This window comes from Lissotriton helveticus, chromosome 10 (assembly GCF_964261635.1).
Source record: "Lissotriton helveticus chromosome 10, aLisHel1.1, whole genome shotgun sequence".
Lineage (NCBI taxonomy): Eukaryota > Metazoa > Chordata > Amphibia > Caudata > Salamandridae > Lissotriton > Lissotriton helveticus.
The window spans coordinates 189,841,273-189,857,887 of record NC_136071.1 but is presented as its reverse complement, the minus strand read 5'-3'; the positions used below and the strand labels follow the sequence as shown (position 1 = coordinate 189,857,887).

Below are 16,615 nucleotides of genomic sequence, written 5' to 3'. Positions count from 1 at the left end.
GTGTTCGAAATAGTGGAAGAAAACCAAATACCAAGGTATTAGATTTTTGGAAGGCTCCATGTAAAATTAGTATTTGCCAACATATACTGATAACAGGAGAGGTTCAATGGTAGAATATCAGTCTTAGAAAAGTTGAAATTCTAACCAGAAATACTAGAGTATAATTTGATTTCTTGTAGAAAAGGGTTTAAAGAGGAGATAGGATTAGACATGTATATTAAAATATCGTCAGCATAAGCTAATAACTTGGTTTCAAGGGAATTATATCTAAAACCTATTAGTGAGCTACAACGAATACGTTCGAGAAAAGGTTCCAAACAAAGAATAAGAAGAGAGAGAGAGAGAGGGGACAACCTTGTGTAGTACCTCTATGCAAATAAAAATAAGGGGAAAATCATTCATTAACAAAACCCTGTCATGAGGGTTTATAATTATAAAGGAAATACATTTAGGGCCTAATCCAAACAAATGAAGAGTAGTGTACATACATTGCCAGTTGATGTGGCCAAAAGCCTTTTCGGCATCAAGAGATAGCGCCAAAAGAGATAATGATATTTCCTACCAAATGCGAGAATATTATAGAACATTCTAGCATTGTCAGTAGTTAGTCTACCCTTAACAAAGCCAGATTGGTGAAATTTGACAAGTAGGGTAACAATGGTCTGAAGGCAGGATGCTAACATTTTTGCAGATATTTTACAATCATAATGAAATAGGGTATGATCTTTGTCAAGCTTAGGAATAATAATAATGCTTTTAAAATCGATCCAGTGGCTTTTGAATCCAAAAGAAAAGAATTAAAAAAGTTCAAGCAATTTATGGGCAAAAATAGATGAAAAAGACTAGCTCAGCAGAAAATCCATCTGGGCAAAGGGCCTTATCTTTTTTAGGGACTTAATGGCATCTATGATCTCCTGAAGAGTTATGTCAGCTTTTAATGATTATGATTAACATTTGCCAGGAGGAGAAGGAGGTTTAGAAATGTTATCAAAAAATGTATGCATGTGGTGTTCTAAAGGGTTGGTGTTATCTCAATACAATGATTTATAGTATTCTTGGAAAGTGTTAGAAATATAAGCATCTGAAAATGCAAGATTGTTGTTAAATTCTTTCTGAATAGGTCAAATGTTTTTGTGTTCAAATCTGATTCTTAAATAATTAGCCAACAGTTTGCCTGATTTATTTTGACATCCATGATATTTTCATTTCACTTTAAGGAGAATATTACAAGCATCAATGGTTACTAGTTTATTGAGGGCAGACTTGGCTTTAATTAGTTCATGTAGAACTAACGAAGATTTGAAAGTAAAATAATTATGTTCTAATGTTTTAATTTTCAGTAATAACGTATTGTATAGGACATTTCTTAGATTTTTTTCTTTTTAGCTAAATAATCTAGATTGAAGGCTTGAAAAGAGGCTTTGAAAGCATTGCAGGTATTATGAATGGATGTGTCACTAGGTTTATTACATTTAAACAATTCATTGATAAAAGCATTAGCTTCTATAATAAAGTTATTGTCAGATACAAGAAAAGTATTGACTTTCCAACAGACAGTTTTAGAATTGGCAAGAGAGAAATAAAAAGAAGATAAAACCAGGGCAAAATCTGGAAAAAAATGGAGCCAATTTCTGAGGACTGAATAGAGGGGAGTATAGGTTTCGTAACCAAAATATAATCTATTCTGGGTCTGTTGTGATGTACATTAGAGTAAAACGTAAATTTACAAATATCAGGATTGCAAGTTTTGCAAGCATCAAATAATGGACGAGTAGCAATGACTGATTGGATTGATTTATGGGATTTATCAGGATGAAATTTGTATTTAGATTGCCTACCAGTATAAGGATCTAGCCATTGACTAAAATCTCCTGCCACAATTATATCTGGATTATCAATATAAGCCAATTCTATTTTGATACTGTTCCAAAAATCAGGATCAAATTTAATGGGATAGTTAATATTTCAAAAATAAATCTGTCTATTATGAATTACAACCATAACTTGTACTCATTGTCCATTACTATCACATTGAGTTGGTATCATCTGTACATGTAACAATTTATGAAAAAGGATGGCTACACCATCTTTATGATTGATAGCTGGTGAGTAAACAACCTGCCTACCCATTGTCTTTTTAACTTAAGCGATTCAACATTGTTACAATTAGTTTTTTTGCAAGTAACATGAGTTAAGCTTAGACAAATGAGAAAGCACCTTCTGCCTTTAAAAGGATGCCCCAAACCACGAAGGTTCCACGTGACATTGTTAAACATATTGGGGTTTGGGATTAGGGAGACAGGAGGATGGATGACAAGTTGCAAAAAATGTAAAATAAAATAAAGACGCAATTTATTAAGAACAAAACATATAATCAATGCAAACGTGGTAACAACAAGAAAACAAGAAGCACGGACTGAAAAACCAGAAACGGTGCAGAGGAATAGAAAAAGGAAATTAAAAAAGGATAATAAGATGAAGAAACAGGTCAAGGAAAGAAATCCAGATCTGACACAAAGAGTAAGAAAAATTAGTAGGGGAGGTTACAGCACCAAGATCAAGGATAACAGAGAAAGAAAGAATGTATAAAAGATAGCCAGAGAAGTTAATTATGGAAAAATATAACGGATAGTAGAGAGAAAAGAAAAAATAGAATGGGGGCGTGGCCAAGCGGCGCTGCGTGATGGCCGCTTAGAGCGTGAGCTCCGTCCCGGTTTTACCCTCCATTACTATCCGCCACAGTAATCCGTGAGCAAAGCTTAAATTCTTCAATCGAAAGGGGCGCTGAGCTGAAGCAAGACACCCGTGCCGATCGGAGGTTCGGAGCCGTAGATACGACACCTGCTACAGTGAGGCCCATCTGAACCGGGGCCTAGAGTTGCGATCAGGGCCACGATCGGAGCGAGGGAGGGCGGCCAGCCCACAGACGCAAAACTGAGCCTCTGTTGGGCCTCTAGGCGGAAGTGCCCGCCGCACTGCCGACTCCCGGCGAACCATCTCTACCCCCAGAAATGAATGCCAATTGCTAAAAAAGGCCTCCGTTGATACCAGACTGCGGATTGGACCAGGGTCGAGGTCCCTGGAGATCGACGTGGTGGGGACTGATTTCCCTGAAAGAGGTCAGTGGCGACCAAATAATCATTGGGCTGCTGCAGGGGAGTAGAGAGAAACAACCTGGGGCAGTGATATTCTGACCAAACCCCCCCAGCACATCAGAGCGGGGCGGGTAAGTGACTATTGCCCCCCCACGGTGCGACGGCTTAATTAGACGATTTCCGTTGCTCTACCGGGAACCAAGGCCCAGAAGAGGTCTGGACCAGAGCTATTCCCACTGAACCTCACTCCTTTGACTGAATCTCCATTTGGGTCCAAGACTCGGAACCGGTGGGGTCATCAAATCAGCCATATACAGCAGCCTCATCGGGCGTGGTGAAGCCTCTTCACCGTGCATATCCAGACCACCACCGTCTGTGCCCATCAGCCTGCAGCACTCTAAAAGGGAGGAGACTGAGTTTGTGGTGACTGGAAACCCTCTGAATGGCCACCTCAGAGAAGTCAAAGATCTCCGCACCGAGGGGGTCACAAACGGTCCAGTCGAACAAACTTGACCGCTACACTATCACCAGGGACGTGCCGCAAGAATCACACTCAATGAGCCGGACGATGGGTGAACCGGGAGGAGAAAACCAAGAACCCACGTTAAAAGACATCATGGAGGCCATCGCCAGAATCAGATCCTCCCTGGAACATAAAATGGACACCCTCTCAAATGAAGTCAACCTAATACGGGCCGACCTCACAAAAGCCACTGAAAAGATTAAACAGGTTGAAATCACCACTTCAAGTCTCGTGGATGATGTGTCGCACCTCCACCTCCATGGAGCATAAACTGGATGATTATGAAGGACGCCTCAGGAGAAACAATGTACGCAAACTGGGGGTCCTGTAGTGTAGTTCCTATATTCCCAATAGGCTCTGCGCATTGGAATAACATATCTTATAGATGTGACGTAGGACTCATGTCTACTCGGTCTCTATCGAATATATTAGACTTAATTGTGAGTGCCAGCTAGCTCAGAGGTCACTAGAAACTTTCTCGAATAAACAAGAATGGATTAGTTTCTGACAACCGCATAAACATGACAACTTTGTTTCCCCAAGAATAAAACTGATCTTCAGAGTCGTGGACACAATAGATAGATATTTCACTCAGTCAATCGTGCATGCTTAGTTTCATCAGAGGTGCAGAGAAATAGAGAGACGGGCGTTTTCAATAAAAGGGTTTATTGAACAGTCTTCTTTCTCAATCAAGTAAAGTGAACTGCTACAATCGTAATACTGGTTGCAAAGTATAACGCATACAGTAAGAAGAGTATTATAAAATAATACTGTAAAAGCATGGTATAGTTCCTAGAACATAGATAAATACATACATAAATAGCAAAGCTAAAAAGTACTCAACTGGTGCTTCTAAAATACGCCTACCCCGATGTACCTAACTTAAGTCTAGTACGAGGGAAGGAGTAAGTGAGGTGTAGCATAGGTTTAGTTTTTCTTTGCCAAGAATCTAACCAAGATTTCTCTTAGGGTCTAATCAGCTCCGTACCTTGGTTTTAGAATGAAGGAGGTCTGGTATCTCTGTCTCTGGACTGTTTCGGGACTCGATTTCCAAACACCCCGCAAGGGGAGCTTGGAAACACTTGAGCTGGATTCTCAGCAAGAGAAAGGACAGCTTCTCCGTAAGTGCGTCAGCTGGAGGGTCGGCTTCCTTTGGCACTTGCTGTAGCGAGCTGCGTCGGGCAAGTAGATAGTCGAGCTGCTCCGAACCACCGTGTGCTTGCTAGGGCAAGTGTAGGCATATTTATACCTTTAAGGTGCCTCGTTTGACGTAAAGTCGGACATAATAACGTCACCAAAGAACCCCAAGGGAATGGTAGTTCTTTGAAAATGCCATGATTTCTAGTACAAATCAATATGCAAGTAAGGGGATGTCCCTGACTGCTGAAGCCGGGTTTTCCAAGAAATCTTTGTGGCTTTTTGGAACTAGTGGAAGTAGCCAAGCCTGTATTTGGACTGGTTTGGTTATGTTTAAATATGGGTATGATTTCTATGGCTCTATAAGGGCAATGTGAATTATACCTATATAAGGGCATGAATCAGTACATTTCGCTCGGATCCTAAAACGCCATACAACAGTCCCTGAAAAGGCAGAGGGACAATCACCGGACCTCTTCGTGGAAGACCTAATTCTATAACACCTGCAACCTAAAGGACAGCAAATTCTTTGTAGTGGAGAGGGCACACAGGGTCCCGGGAGGCCGTCTGAGACCAGGGGCCCCTCCCCGTCCTCTGCTAGCGAGATTATTGAACTTTACAGACGGAGACGTAATCCTTCAAAACGCCAGGATGTCCGCTCGCCTCCTGTACGAGAATGCCGAGATAACCTTCTTTCCATATTTCACTCAGATGGTGCAAAGGCAAAGAAGGTCATTCCTAGCGGTGAAGAAGCAACTCAGAGACCGTGGATTCAAATATGCAATGCTTTTTCCTGCAAAACTGAGGGTGGAGGCGGGGTACGTTCTTGGTTTTTTGAGCAACCAGATGCAGCCGCTGAGTGGCTGGACAACCAGATAGACCGTGATCCTGGACAGCATACTCGTGGAGATCGTGCAGAGGTTCGGCAAGGAGATTGATATCGGCCTCGATGAGTGGCAGCTATACCTTGGCAAAGGCTGTTTTCGGCATGGAGAAGGATCTTCCTCCCATGGTGGTTCTTCGGATGCGTGGGACGGCGGCGAGGGCGTGGTTGGTCGATCGTAGTTGGCGGGTGGGAGTGTAGAAGGTCATGCGGTTGTTAAGGTACCTGGGGCCCAGGTCGTGGAGGGCTTTGTGTGCGTGGGTGAGGAGGCGTAACGTGATTCTTTTGCTGACGGGGAGCCAGTGCAGGTCTCTCAGGTGTCTGGAGATGTGGCTGTGGCGGGGGATGTCCAGGATGAGTCGTGCGGAGGCGTTCTGGATGCGTTGGAGTCTTTTCTGCAGTTTGGCTGTGGTTCCGGTGTAGAGGGTGTTTCCGTAGTCTAGTCGACTGGTGACAAGAGCCTGGGTGACCGTCTTCCTGGTTTCGGTGGGGATCCATATGAAGATCTTTCGGAGCATGCGTAGGATGTTGAAGCATGAAGACGAGACGGCGTTGACTTGTCTGGTCATCGACAGGGAGGAGTCGAGGATGAAGCCCAGGTTGCGTGCGTGGTCCGTTGGTTTGGGTGCGCAGCCTAGGGCCGGGGGCCACCAGGAGTCATCCCAGGCCGATGGTGTTGATCCAAGGATGAGGACTTCCGTCTCGTCTGAGTTCAGTTTCAGGCGGCTGTTCTTCATCCACTCGGCTACTTCTTTCATCCCTTCGTGTAGGTTAGTTCTGGCGGTGGCGGGGTCATTGGTGAGGGAGAGGATCAGTTGGGTGTCGTCGGCGTAGGAGATGATGTTGAGGCTGTGTTGGCGTGCGATGGCTGCGAGGGGGCTCATGTACACGTTGAAGAGGGTGGGGCTGAGTGATGAACCTTGAGGAACGCGCAGATGACTTCGGTGGCCTCAGATCTGAACGGGGGGAGGCGGACTCTCTGGGTTCTTCCGGCGAGGAACGAGATGATCCACTTCAGTGCCTTCTCTTGGATTCCGACGTTGCTGAGACGTTGAACTAGGGTGCGGTGGCAGACAGTATCGAATGCTGCGGAGAGGTCCAGGAGGATGAGGGCCGCCAGGGATGCCCCCTTTCTCCCCTGCTGTTTGCCTTGGCCCTTGAGCCATTGGCGGCATGGATCAGGATCAGGAAAGATCCGGTTATCCGCGGACTCAGGTGGTCCCCGACCTGGGAGGACCGTATCTCCCTCTATGCTGATGATATCCTATTGTACCTTGCCTCCCCCAGAAAATCCCTGATCGCTGTATTTGATATCTTGGCTAAACTGGCAGAAATCCATACTATATGTCCTTAAGGGAGACCCACCCCAAACGCTGCGTGGTTGCGCAGCCCACTACAAACTGCACTGGAAGGTTTTAAGTACCTCGGAATCTACATCTCCTTATGCTCCATTATGTCCGTAACCTTGTCCCACCGCTGCAAAAACTTAAACGAGATATAAAAAGCTGGAAGTCGCTCCCGCTATCACTGCTCGGTAAAGCGGCCCTTTTTAAAATGTCAGTCTCCCAGTTTTTATATGCACTGCAAAATTCACTCGATCGGGTCCCCAAAGCCTACTTCGCAGAGATCGAGGGGCTCCAACGAGACCTCCTGTGGGACAGAAAACAGCGAATAGTCTTGCGAAAACTAACCCTTAATTGGTATGATGGTGGATTTAGCCTACCAAACATTAAAAAATATTATTGGGCATCACACCTTGCAGCGATCAACCACAGGGTCTATGGCCTTCCAGATGATCCTGGTTACAATATGGACAGATGGATCCTCACCGGAGGCACCTACAATCAGGTGCTATATTCGAAACTGGGTAGATATCCCCTATCAGGCCCTACTAAGTACTCTACTAACGTATGGCATGCGGCCAATAGATCGTTGGGGGGGCAACTCACTCTAGCAGTGCCATTGTGGGACTAACAGGAATTAGGTGACCTTTGGAAAACAAAATGATTTGATAAGTGGGACCTTATTGGGATCTCGCGTGTCGGACACCTCCGGGCCCAGGGAGAAATAAAACTATTTGTAGCGCTTCAGCAACAACATGACCTAGCAGACTTCGAATATTTTCGCTACGGGCTAGTACGACACTCACTCCGTTCGCTCTTCCCAGCAGGGTCCTCTCCTCCTGGTGTTTCTCCCCTAGAGGACAGAATACGTGATGGTCACATACCAGAAAAAACAATCTCCCTAATATATAAAAAACTGATAAATAACATGGAAAACTCCCTTCGCGCATTACAGGAAAAATGGGTGAGCGACGGTATCGAAATGGATGATGAAGAGTAGCAGGAGGCGGTCTCTTCCCCAAGAATAGTCACCATTCCAGCGCTCTTGCGGTTGATGCAGCTTAAAATCCTACACAGGGTCTACATGACTGGACCTCAACTGTTACATATGGGGATGCCTGGAGGGGGGACTGCAGGAGGGGATGCAGGCAACTTGGCACTTTTATGCACATCATATGGGAATGCGCCTACATCCAACCCTACTGGGGAAGAATATACCAAATATTCAACGAGGTACTGGCAATTTCACTCCGCCCGGAGGCGCATAAATGCCTCCTTAACATATGGGAACCCACTGATCTAAATGGTTACCAAACGCAATGGGTCACCCAGGGGCTCAAAGTAGCCAAAAGAAATATTGCACAGCTCTTGGAAGCTGGGCACGCACCTAAGATTGATGATTGGAAGAAAGACCTCGATTGGTGCATGTACAGAGAGAAGACAGTCTACTTGGCCCGCGGTTGCCCCCGAAAATGGTCCAAAATTTGGGACCCATGGAATGCATATCGGGGTGATATTTGCAGCCCACCCCGGAGAAGTGACATTGATGATGCCCTGACCCCATAACTTCCAATGAAAAAGTCGTGTTTGCTTAATGATCACTGTCTGTCCCCACTGTAAATGTATCAGCCAATTCTCAGTACTGTATGTAAATGTCAATGATTGTTAATAAAAAGATTTATTAAAAAAAAAGAACGCTGAGCTGTAATATCCAGAAACTGAGATGAAACACTTTTAATACATTAATACATTAATTTAGTTTAACAGGGTTATCAAAAGATTGCGTAGAGCCTTCATAAGTAATTTTACAGAGGCATGGAGGCAGAATCTTAGACCGAATGTTCAACTGTCTCTTTTGGGGCAAAAGAGCAAAAAATGATTTTCTTCTGTTAGTGGCTGTAGAGAGGTCTTGAGATATGTAGATATTGTGGCCATACCAGATGAGACGTTGTTTTTCTTTTGCTGCCCTCAAAACAGGAGCCTCCAAATTCTCTGATAGACCATACAGATGAAGATGATTGCGTCTGTTTTTGTTTTCTAGATCCTCAGTATGCAATTTCTTTTTGGATCTTTTGTTCCAGTAGAGAATTGGTAGCAGCAGCATCCTGGAGCATACTGATGCGTTGTTCCATATCAAACAACTTTCTCACCTTAGCAATTCTTCGATCTTCAATTTGATGAAGCTTTTCATTAGTGGCACTAATAAGCCGGGTCTGGTGGCTCAGTGGACTAATGCGTCCACCTCAGGGGCCTATGTTCGAAAACATGGTCACAGGTTCAAATCCCAGCAGGTCCACTCAACCTTTTATCCAACTGAGGTTGATAAAATGAGTACCATTGAGTTGGGTAACAATAACCATCAGAGTGAACGTGCACGTTACAAATACTTATGGTATGTTATGTTATGAATGGTTTCACCCCCCTCACCTCATCAAGTATAGTCTCCAAAACAGGATTATGAGAAGACATGATGGGTGAATGGGGATAATTTTGCGCTCTCTTAAGTTTTGTGCCAAAGGAAGAGGGCTGAGAAGCAGTGAGAAACACTGGACATTTTAGCATAGTGTAGGGGATGGTGTGAGATTTTTTGGAGAGGTTTGAGATGCCCATACACTATGTTGACAAAGAGTAAAAATATGTAGGTGAGCGAAATATATAATAATAGTACCAAGTTCAATTCATAAGTAGGGCTCCCGGTTTTCCGTTTTTACGGATTTTTACATATAAATACAGACGGAAAACAAGTTTTTCTTAATCTGTATTTATATGTAAAAAACGGGAAAATACTAGTACATTTTGTTCTGCTGCAATCTGGTGTCTCCCCCTCCTTAGAGGGTTAAGAGGTGTCAGCCCGGGCTGAGACACCTTCCCGGGCAGACACGGAGCTGCCAGCTGCACCCGAGCACTTCACAGGTCTTTAAAGGACCATTTACTTGTTAATGAGGCTTCACCCCTTTTAGAGCCCCTGCCAGAGTCAGATTAGGAGCCTCTATTCACACCATTGTTGTGTGAGTTGTGGCTCTTGTACCATGTGCTGAAATGACGCACTGGTAAAATCATTTGTAATTATTTAATGCCCATGCACTCTGTGTTGTTCAATGAAACATTTAATTTCGCTTCATGCAGCCTGCCTGTTGGAATGCAACAAACATTTTAAGATATTATGAAAACGTTTAACCGCATGCGTGCTAGCGGTTTTCCCGCTGCACGCTGCGTTCTTTAAAACACCGCGTTACGTGACGAGCTGAGCTCGTCATCAGCGTAGCGCAGGTTACGCTCATGACGAGCTCAGCTCGTCATCAGCCCCGAAGGGGTTAAAAAATGGGCCACCGAGCACAACCTGGCATGGGCCCTTTGTTTTAGAAGAGACTGGAAAGTACTATTAAAAAACTTTGCAATCCAATTACCACACGATTCAATTGAGAACAGATTGGTCTGCCTTGAACTCTCACTAGCATCACTCCAGAAACAAGCGGGATCGAGGCCCAATGATCCAATGATCTTACTTACAGGCAGGCAAAAACTTCTGGCCAAATATCAACTGACCCTAGCGATGATGTAGCATCAAACAGTGGTACCGCCCCCATACAAAAAAAGCCGCCTTATCCTCTGCTAATGAACAGGTTCCCAGTCCGCCAGCAGATACAAACATAGCTATAAGGGATAAATCCCAACAAGCAGCTGCTGGCAGACCAGTACCTAGATTACAAAAACCGCCCTCGGTCCAAAGTGTTGATTCCCTGCCCACTATTAATCTCCCACCTCAATCAGCGCCCTATGTGGTGGTATTGGCGGGGTTCCCCGCTCTGGCCCAGGGGAAAAGGGAGACATATGCAGAACTCAAAAACAAGTACAACTTCTGGCTCAATCAGAAACGACCGCTCCCAACAAACATAACAGCAGAAATTCTGTTTGCCAGGAGAGTGAACTGGATCGGCAGGAGCACCAAAACTACGGTGGGGGACTGTGTCATAATTAATTTTAGAGACTGGAGGTGTGTCAAATTTATTTTTAATTGGCCCCAAAATGCATTGTTGCCTGGAATTCTTACATTGCCACTGTCCCACTTTTATGAACCCTGGCACACTTCCCCAAGAGAACCATTTTCACAGGACGAAGCTCTGAACCCATGCCCTCTGGGGAACATCATGCTCTTTAATAGATTCGATGCCCTCTCAGGTCTGGGGGATTGCGATTGACGCTCTGTGCCTCAAATTCTAGTACAGAATAGTATACCTTCAGGTAAAGGGGGATCTGTGGAAAAGGGGTCTGGCCACGCCATTGGCCCGTTACCATTAGATGTTAATGGGAGATTGAAGCAGAAGGGAGCAGGAGGTCTTACTAATTTGTCACTATCTAGTGATGAACCTTCTCTTTACAGGGATTTATCGCTGGGAGGATTAGCGGTAACCTCACCTTCGGCTTATACCACTGTACCTATTATTGCACCACCTGTCCCAGTACAAAATGGGCCTACGAATGTATCTGGTGGCTCGAATAGTTTGGTCAATTGTGGTAATCTGTTACCCAGAAATTATAATCAAAATACAACTTTAAAAATGTTGTCCTGGAATATAGCAGGTCTTGCCGCCAACCAGGACATCCCTGACTGGTGTGCCTTTGTAGACCTCCATGGGATATGTATATTCCAGGAAACATGGGCTCTTAACCCCATACATAGATTGGGCTATTCCACGTACATGGAGCCAGCCTTGAAAGGCCCCAGAGGCAGACCATCAGGGGGACTATGTATCTGGATAGGTGCCCATCTTGGGTTTTCCATGAAAAGAATAGACACCAATAGCCCTGACCTAACCTGCATCATTTTGTCACACACTAAAACACCTAAACTGGCACTTATTAATATTTAATCGAGGCTGATTGGAGGTGACTTCAATTGCCACTATAAACCCCTTATTGGAGTCCCCCAAATCTCAACAGAAGAGGATGAAATATGGTCAATCCCCTACCCAAACATGTATCCAGTCAAACAATGGACAGCCATGGTACTCCAGCTAACTTCTATAACCTACTCTTTTTCCATCAGAGCATGTAATGGACGATTTAAGGGGGACAGCCCAGGGCATCCAACCTACAGTGGAAGGGGACACACTTCTGTAATTGATTACTTTATGGTTAGCACGCCCCTATGGTCCAAGATTCTCAACTTCCAAATCTCTAGTCGCACGGAAAGCGACCACAACCCCCTGTCAATTGAGATTAACTATGATTTGATAACTGAGGGTAATGTAATTTATGAAAACAGTGACCTCAGAATAATTCAAGGTGGGAGGAGAATCAGATGGGCAAATATGAAGAAATCCACCGAAGATATGGGTAAATTGTACCTCAGCATAATTCCCCTCCTAGAAAGGGCTAATTTAATCATGACTCTCCCATTTAGTAATAGTGCACAAAGGACTCTGTCAGGCTTACATGAGGAACTTATTACCTTATTGGCAAACTCCTTCTATAAAACAACCCCTATTAAACCCAAGACCCATGCTACTAAACACCCTTGGTTTAATAAGGGTTGTAAAGAACTAAAGCATGGGCTACTTAAGGCACTGAAACAAGGCACCCCGGCTGACGGGACCGAAGCCCGGCGTGCTTATAAATCAATGATTTTTAACGCAAAAAAATAGTGGGAAGAAGAACGATGGCACGCCATCAGATTCGCACTCGAGGCCAAAGATCCATGGTCCTTCTGGAATCTAGTTCATACGGGGAAACCAGAAGGCCTGACCTCGACTGATCCAAATATTCCTGAAGAATCCTGGTCTCTACATTTTAAAGAGCTCTATTCTATTCCTCCAACATCAACAAGCTCAGCCCCCACCGCTTTGATGGCCTTGGACCCTAACTGGTCCACACCGCCCTTTACCTTGGATGAGGTTCTTAATGCAGTGCATACCCTGCAATAAAACAAAGCGCCTGGACTAGACAGAATCCCAGACGACCTCTTCAAAGAAGAACCGGTAGTTTGGGCCCCTTATCTTCTATTACTCTATAACGCAATCTTGCAGGGTCTACCTCTCCCAGGTACATGGTTGGGGGCGGAGATAATACCCATTTATAAGAAGGGTTCCCCGCTCGAACCATCAAATTATAGGCCATTTAGCCTTATCGATGTAAGCCAAAAATGTATGTAAGACTACTCTTACAACGCCTACTGGATTGGGTAAACGATAACAATATCTTGACTCCTCTCCAGGCAGGTTTTAGGGCTAAAACGTCCACAATCGACCAACTGTTCCGGCTCCAGGTTCTTTACTGGAAACACGTTGTCCTGGACCAGGGAAGTTTATATCTGACGTTTGTGGACCTAAAGTCAGCTTTCGATATGGTGGATCGAAATCAACTCTGGGCTATTTTACTATCAATGGGGGTGCCAGCTTATCTATGCCACCAACTTAAATATCTCCATGATGGCACCTATGCCAGAGTACACTTTGGAAAGTATGGTCAACTAACTGGGCCCTTTCCGGTTGAGAAGGGGGTTAGGCAGGGCTGCGTTCTTGCCCCCACCCTCTTCTCCCTCTTTCTCACTGGGCTCATAGAAGATCTACTATTAATTAAAGATATTGACTCCCCAAAACTAGCCTCACAGAGATTTCCTGCACTAATGTTTGCAGATGATACTCTGCTTCTCTCAAAATCCCCCATGGGTATGCAGAGGGTCTTAGATCAGTTCATTAAATTTTGCAAACATAGAAATCTGGTAGTCAACATTGATAAAACCAAGTATATGGTATTTAATGCCAATACTACTAATTGTCCACATCCCATGATGGAAGGTAGACCACTAGAAAGAGTCCCAACATTTGACTACTTAGGTTTAACCTTAACTGACAGAATGGGGTGGGGTGCACAAATGGCTAAGGCCATTTTAAAACTTTCCCAAACAACTGGGGGAATTTTAAAAGTCCAAAAAAACTGCGCTTATAAAATTATTAGCGCCCCACTGGAAATCTTCAAAGTTCAAGCAAGATCACCCTCCCTTTATGGGGCGGAACTTTGGGGACATGTTCCTTCCACTGATTTAACCACTACAGAAAATAACTTTATTAGGCAAATCCTAACCTTGCCCAGGAGTACTCCACTAGTCCCACTTAGGCTTGACCTGAATATTAGGCCCATTGCCGATGTTATCGCCTCACGTCCCCTTCTTTACTGGAGGAGGCTGTGGTGCACCCCTGAACTCGAAAGCTATAAAAAGGAATTAAAGGTGGTGCTAGCCTCCCCAGGAGCAGGTAGAATTCCATGGTTACGTTTCGTTAGACAGTTTCTCGCTCAAATCGGATATGAAAACTTATGGACAAACCCGGAGGCGACATCCTCAACTATTTCTAAGAAAACATTGTCCAGTGCTGTGAAGGACTTTAATCTCGGAAGAACACCTCGCTCAGCCTCTTCAACGAGCCTGACTGGTGCCTTCCTGAGTCATAAGTCTATTTACAGCTTTGAACAAGAAATAGATATAATCCAACCTATTTTAGCGAAGAAGCTGTATTTACAGTTTAGATTTGGAACACTGCCCCTTTATTTGATGACTGACAGGTGGACTGGGGGTTCTATACATCTATGCCCTGGCTGTAGAACTGAAAACGAAACCATTTTGCATGTCATTCTTTTCTGTCCAGCCTATTCACTCATACGGCGAAAGTGGATAATACAACTATGTAACAATTTGGGCATAAGGGACTATCTAGCATTTTTTAGGATTTTGAAGTTTGACACAAATCCAGTGATAGTGTCTGCCATAACTAAATTTCTGTTCTCTATGTGGTTTACCAGAAGGAAATTACTTACTTAACAAGGACACCAATGTATTCTGTAGAGACTCGAGAATTAACTGGATCAATAATTGCTATTTTAATTTTTTTTAATTTTCTAAAATTATTTAAATTTTTATAGTCTTAATAAATTGTCTTCTCCCTTCTGATATTACATGATGTATTTTAAACATTTACAATCATCAATGAACTGAAGAAAAGCAAAATGTATTTTTTTATGTTCTTTGTTGGTTAAAAACAAACCGAAATAAAGTTTATTGAATGAATGAATATATATATTATTGTGCCACCTCCTCTGATATATCTGTAAAACTTATGTTTTGTCCCTAATTTTTGTCCTAAATTTTGACCTTCTGTCCTGAATTTTTGTCCTGAATTTTGACCCTTTGTCCTGAATTTTTACATTGACCGTCCTGAATTTGCACCCATGCCAGTTGGTAACCCTAGATGGAAGGGGGAAACGAGAAGACCTCTTCATGGAGATCTCCCACTCAGTCCCTCTCCTCGGGTGTCTGGAAGGAGCACCGCTAAGGCAGTTTGGGCAACTCTGCTCGCCGCGGGTCCGCGGACCTCTGTTCAAAGGTCACTGTCGGGTGCCAGGCTCTGCCCCGTGGGTTTATTTCTAAGATCAAGCAGGAGATGTGGGCCCACAATAGAAAACGTGTTTCTGTGATTTAAGCGTTGTGAAGCGAGGCACTTCCAGTTTCAAAACTTAGTTGAATATGTGTCTTTTTTTAGGGCCGACTTGAGGTAGCACATTTTGAAAATAATTTCTGAAGAAAGGAAGGGTAAGCCAGTGCGTTTCCACCCCGCCAGCACACTTAAACATGTCCTTAAGAAGAGTAAATTAGCTTGCCTTAACATGTTGGAATACAACCTTTTGTTTGAACGGGAATACCTACAAACATAACATTTCTGGGCGTGGGCATGTGAAAGCTCATCGCCCCATAAGGCAGAATTTTCCATTTGCCATAACATTTTGTTAGACTGAAATTTCACCAGTTCTAAATGCCGGAATCATGATTGAAAGTGTACCTTTGCAAGTAGGTACTTTTTATGAGCACCTGATTTGAACTTGTGTTGGCATAACATGATCAGTAAATCTGGTCATAGTCAACAAATGTTTAAGGACTGAGCTGTGCTAATTTGTTTGAATTATGTTTCAGTATCTTTCTTGGTGTCAAATATTTGTTTATTTATGCCACACCAAATGAAGCGTCAAAAGTCATGATGGAATACAGTTACCTATATCAATGACATGATCTGATAAGGACATCAAGCGCACAATAAATGTGTATTGTTGTTTATTTGATTAATACAATAACAGCCTTGGTTTGTTTGTAGGTGAACTGTGTTCAAGGAGTTTTCTGAGGACCGTGCCATGCAATGACACAAAATGTTTCCAGCTGGCCTAAAGGTTTCGAACACTCTCAAGCATCTCATTCGAAAACGGACCGCTGTGACGACTTGGAAATCTTTCCTCACAAATCACAAACATTGTGTCACCCATAATTTTTCCGATTCCGATTATGAATCCATCAAACTAAACTACAAACCAGAAGTACCAGAGTACTTTAATTTTGCTAGTGATGTACTGGACAACTGGGCACGATTGGAAAAGGTAAGGTTTGTGTAACGTTAAAAAGCGGTCGTCAGACCATCATAAGTCGTGTTTTTGACTGTACCTCATAAATTGGTTTGATAAGAATCCTGCAGCTGCCTAAACCTGCTTCCCACTTTGACTTGCTCGGTACCTCACCATGGATGCGTTCTGCCTTATATTGCTAATGCTATATATATATCTAACCCAACAAACGTGTGCATGTTTGTATTAATGT

The 16,615-nt window shown here is 43.7% G+C and overlaps 1 protein-coding gene across 1 annotated transcript in view; it reads left to right on the top strand.

Annotated features, from left to right (window-relative positions):
• The window catches only part of LOC144786123 (acyl-coenzyme A synthetase ACSM3, mitochondrial-like), a 606,835-nt gene that overhangs the window by 164,351 nt on the left and 425,869 nt on the right, over window positions 1-16,615 (top strand). The window contains 1 exon segment of the mRNA XM_078665089.1: window positions 16,122-16,398. Within this exon segment, the coding sequence (XP_078521215.1) occupies window positions 16,159-16,398 (240 nt within the window). The 5' untranslated portion in view covers window positions 16,122-16,158.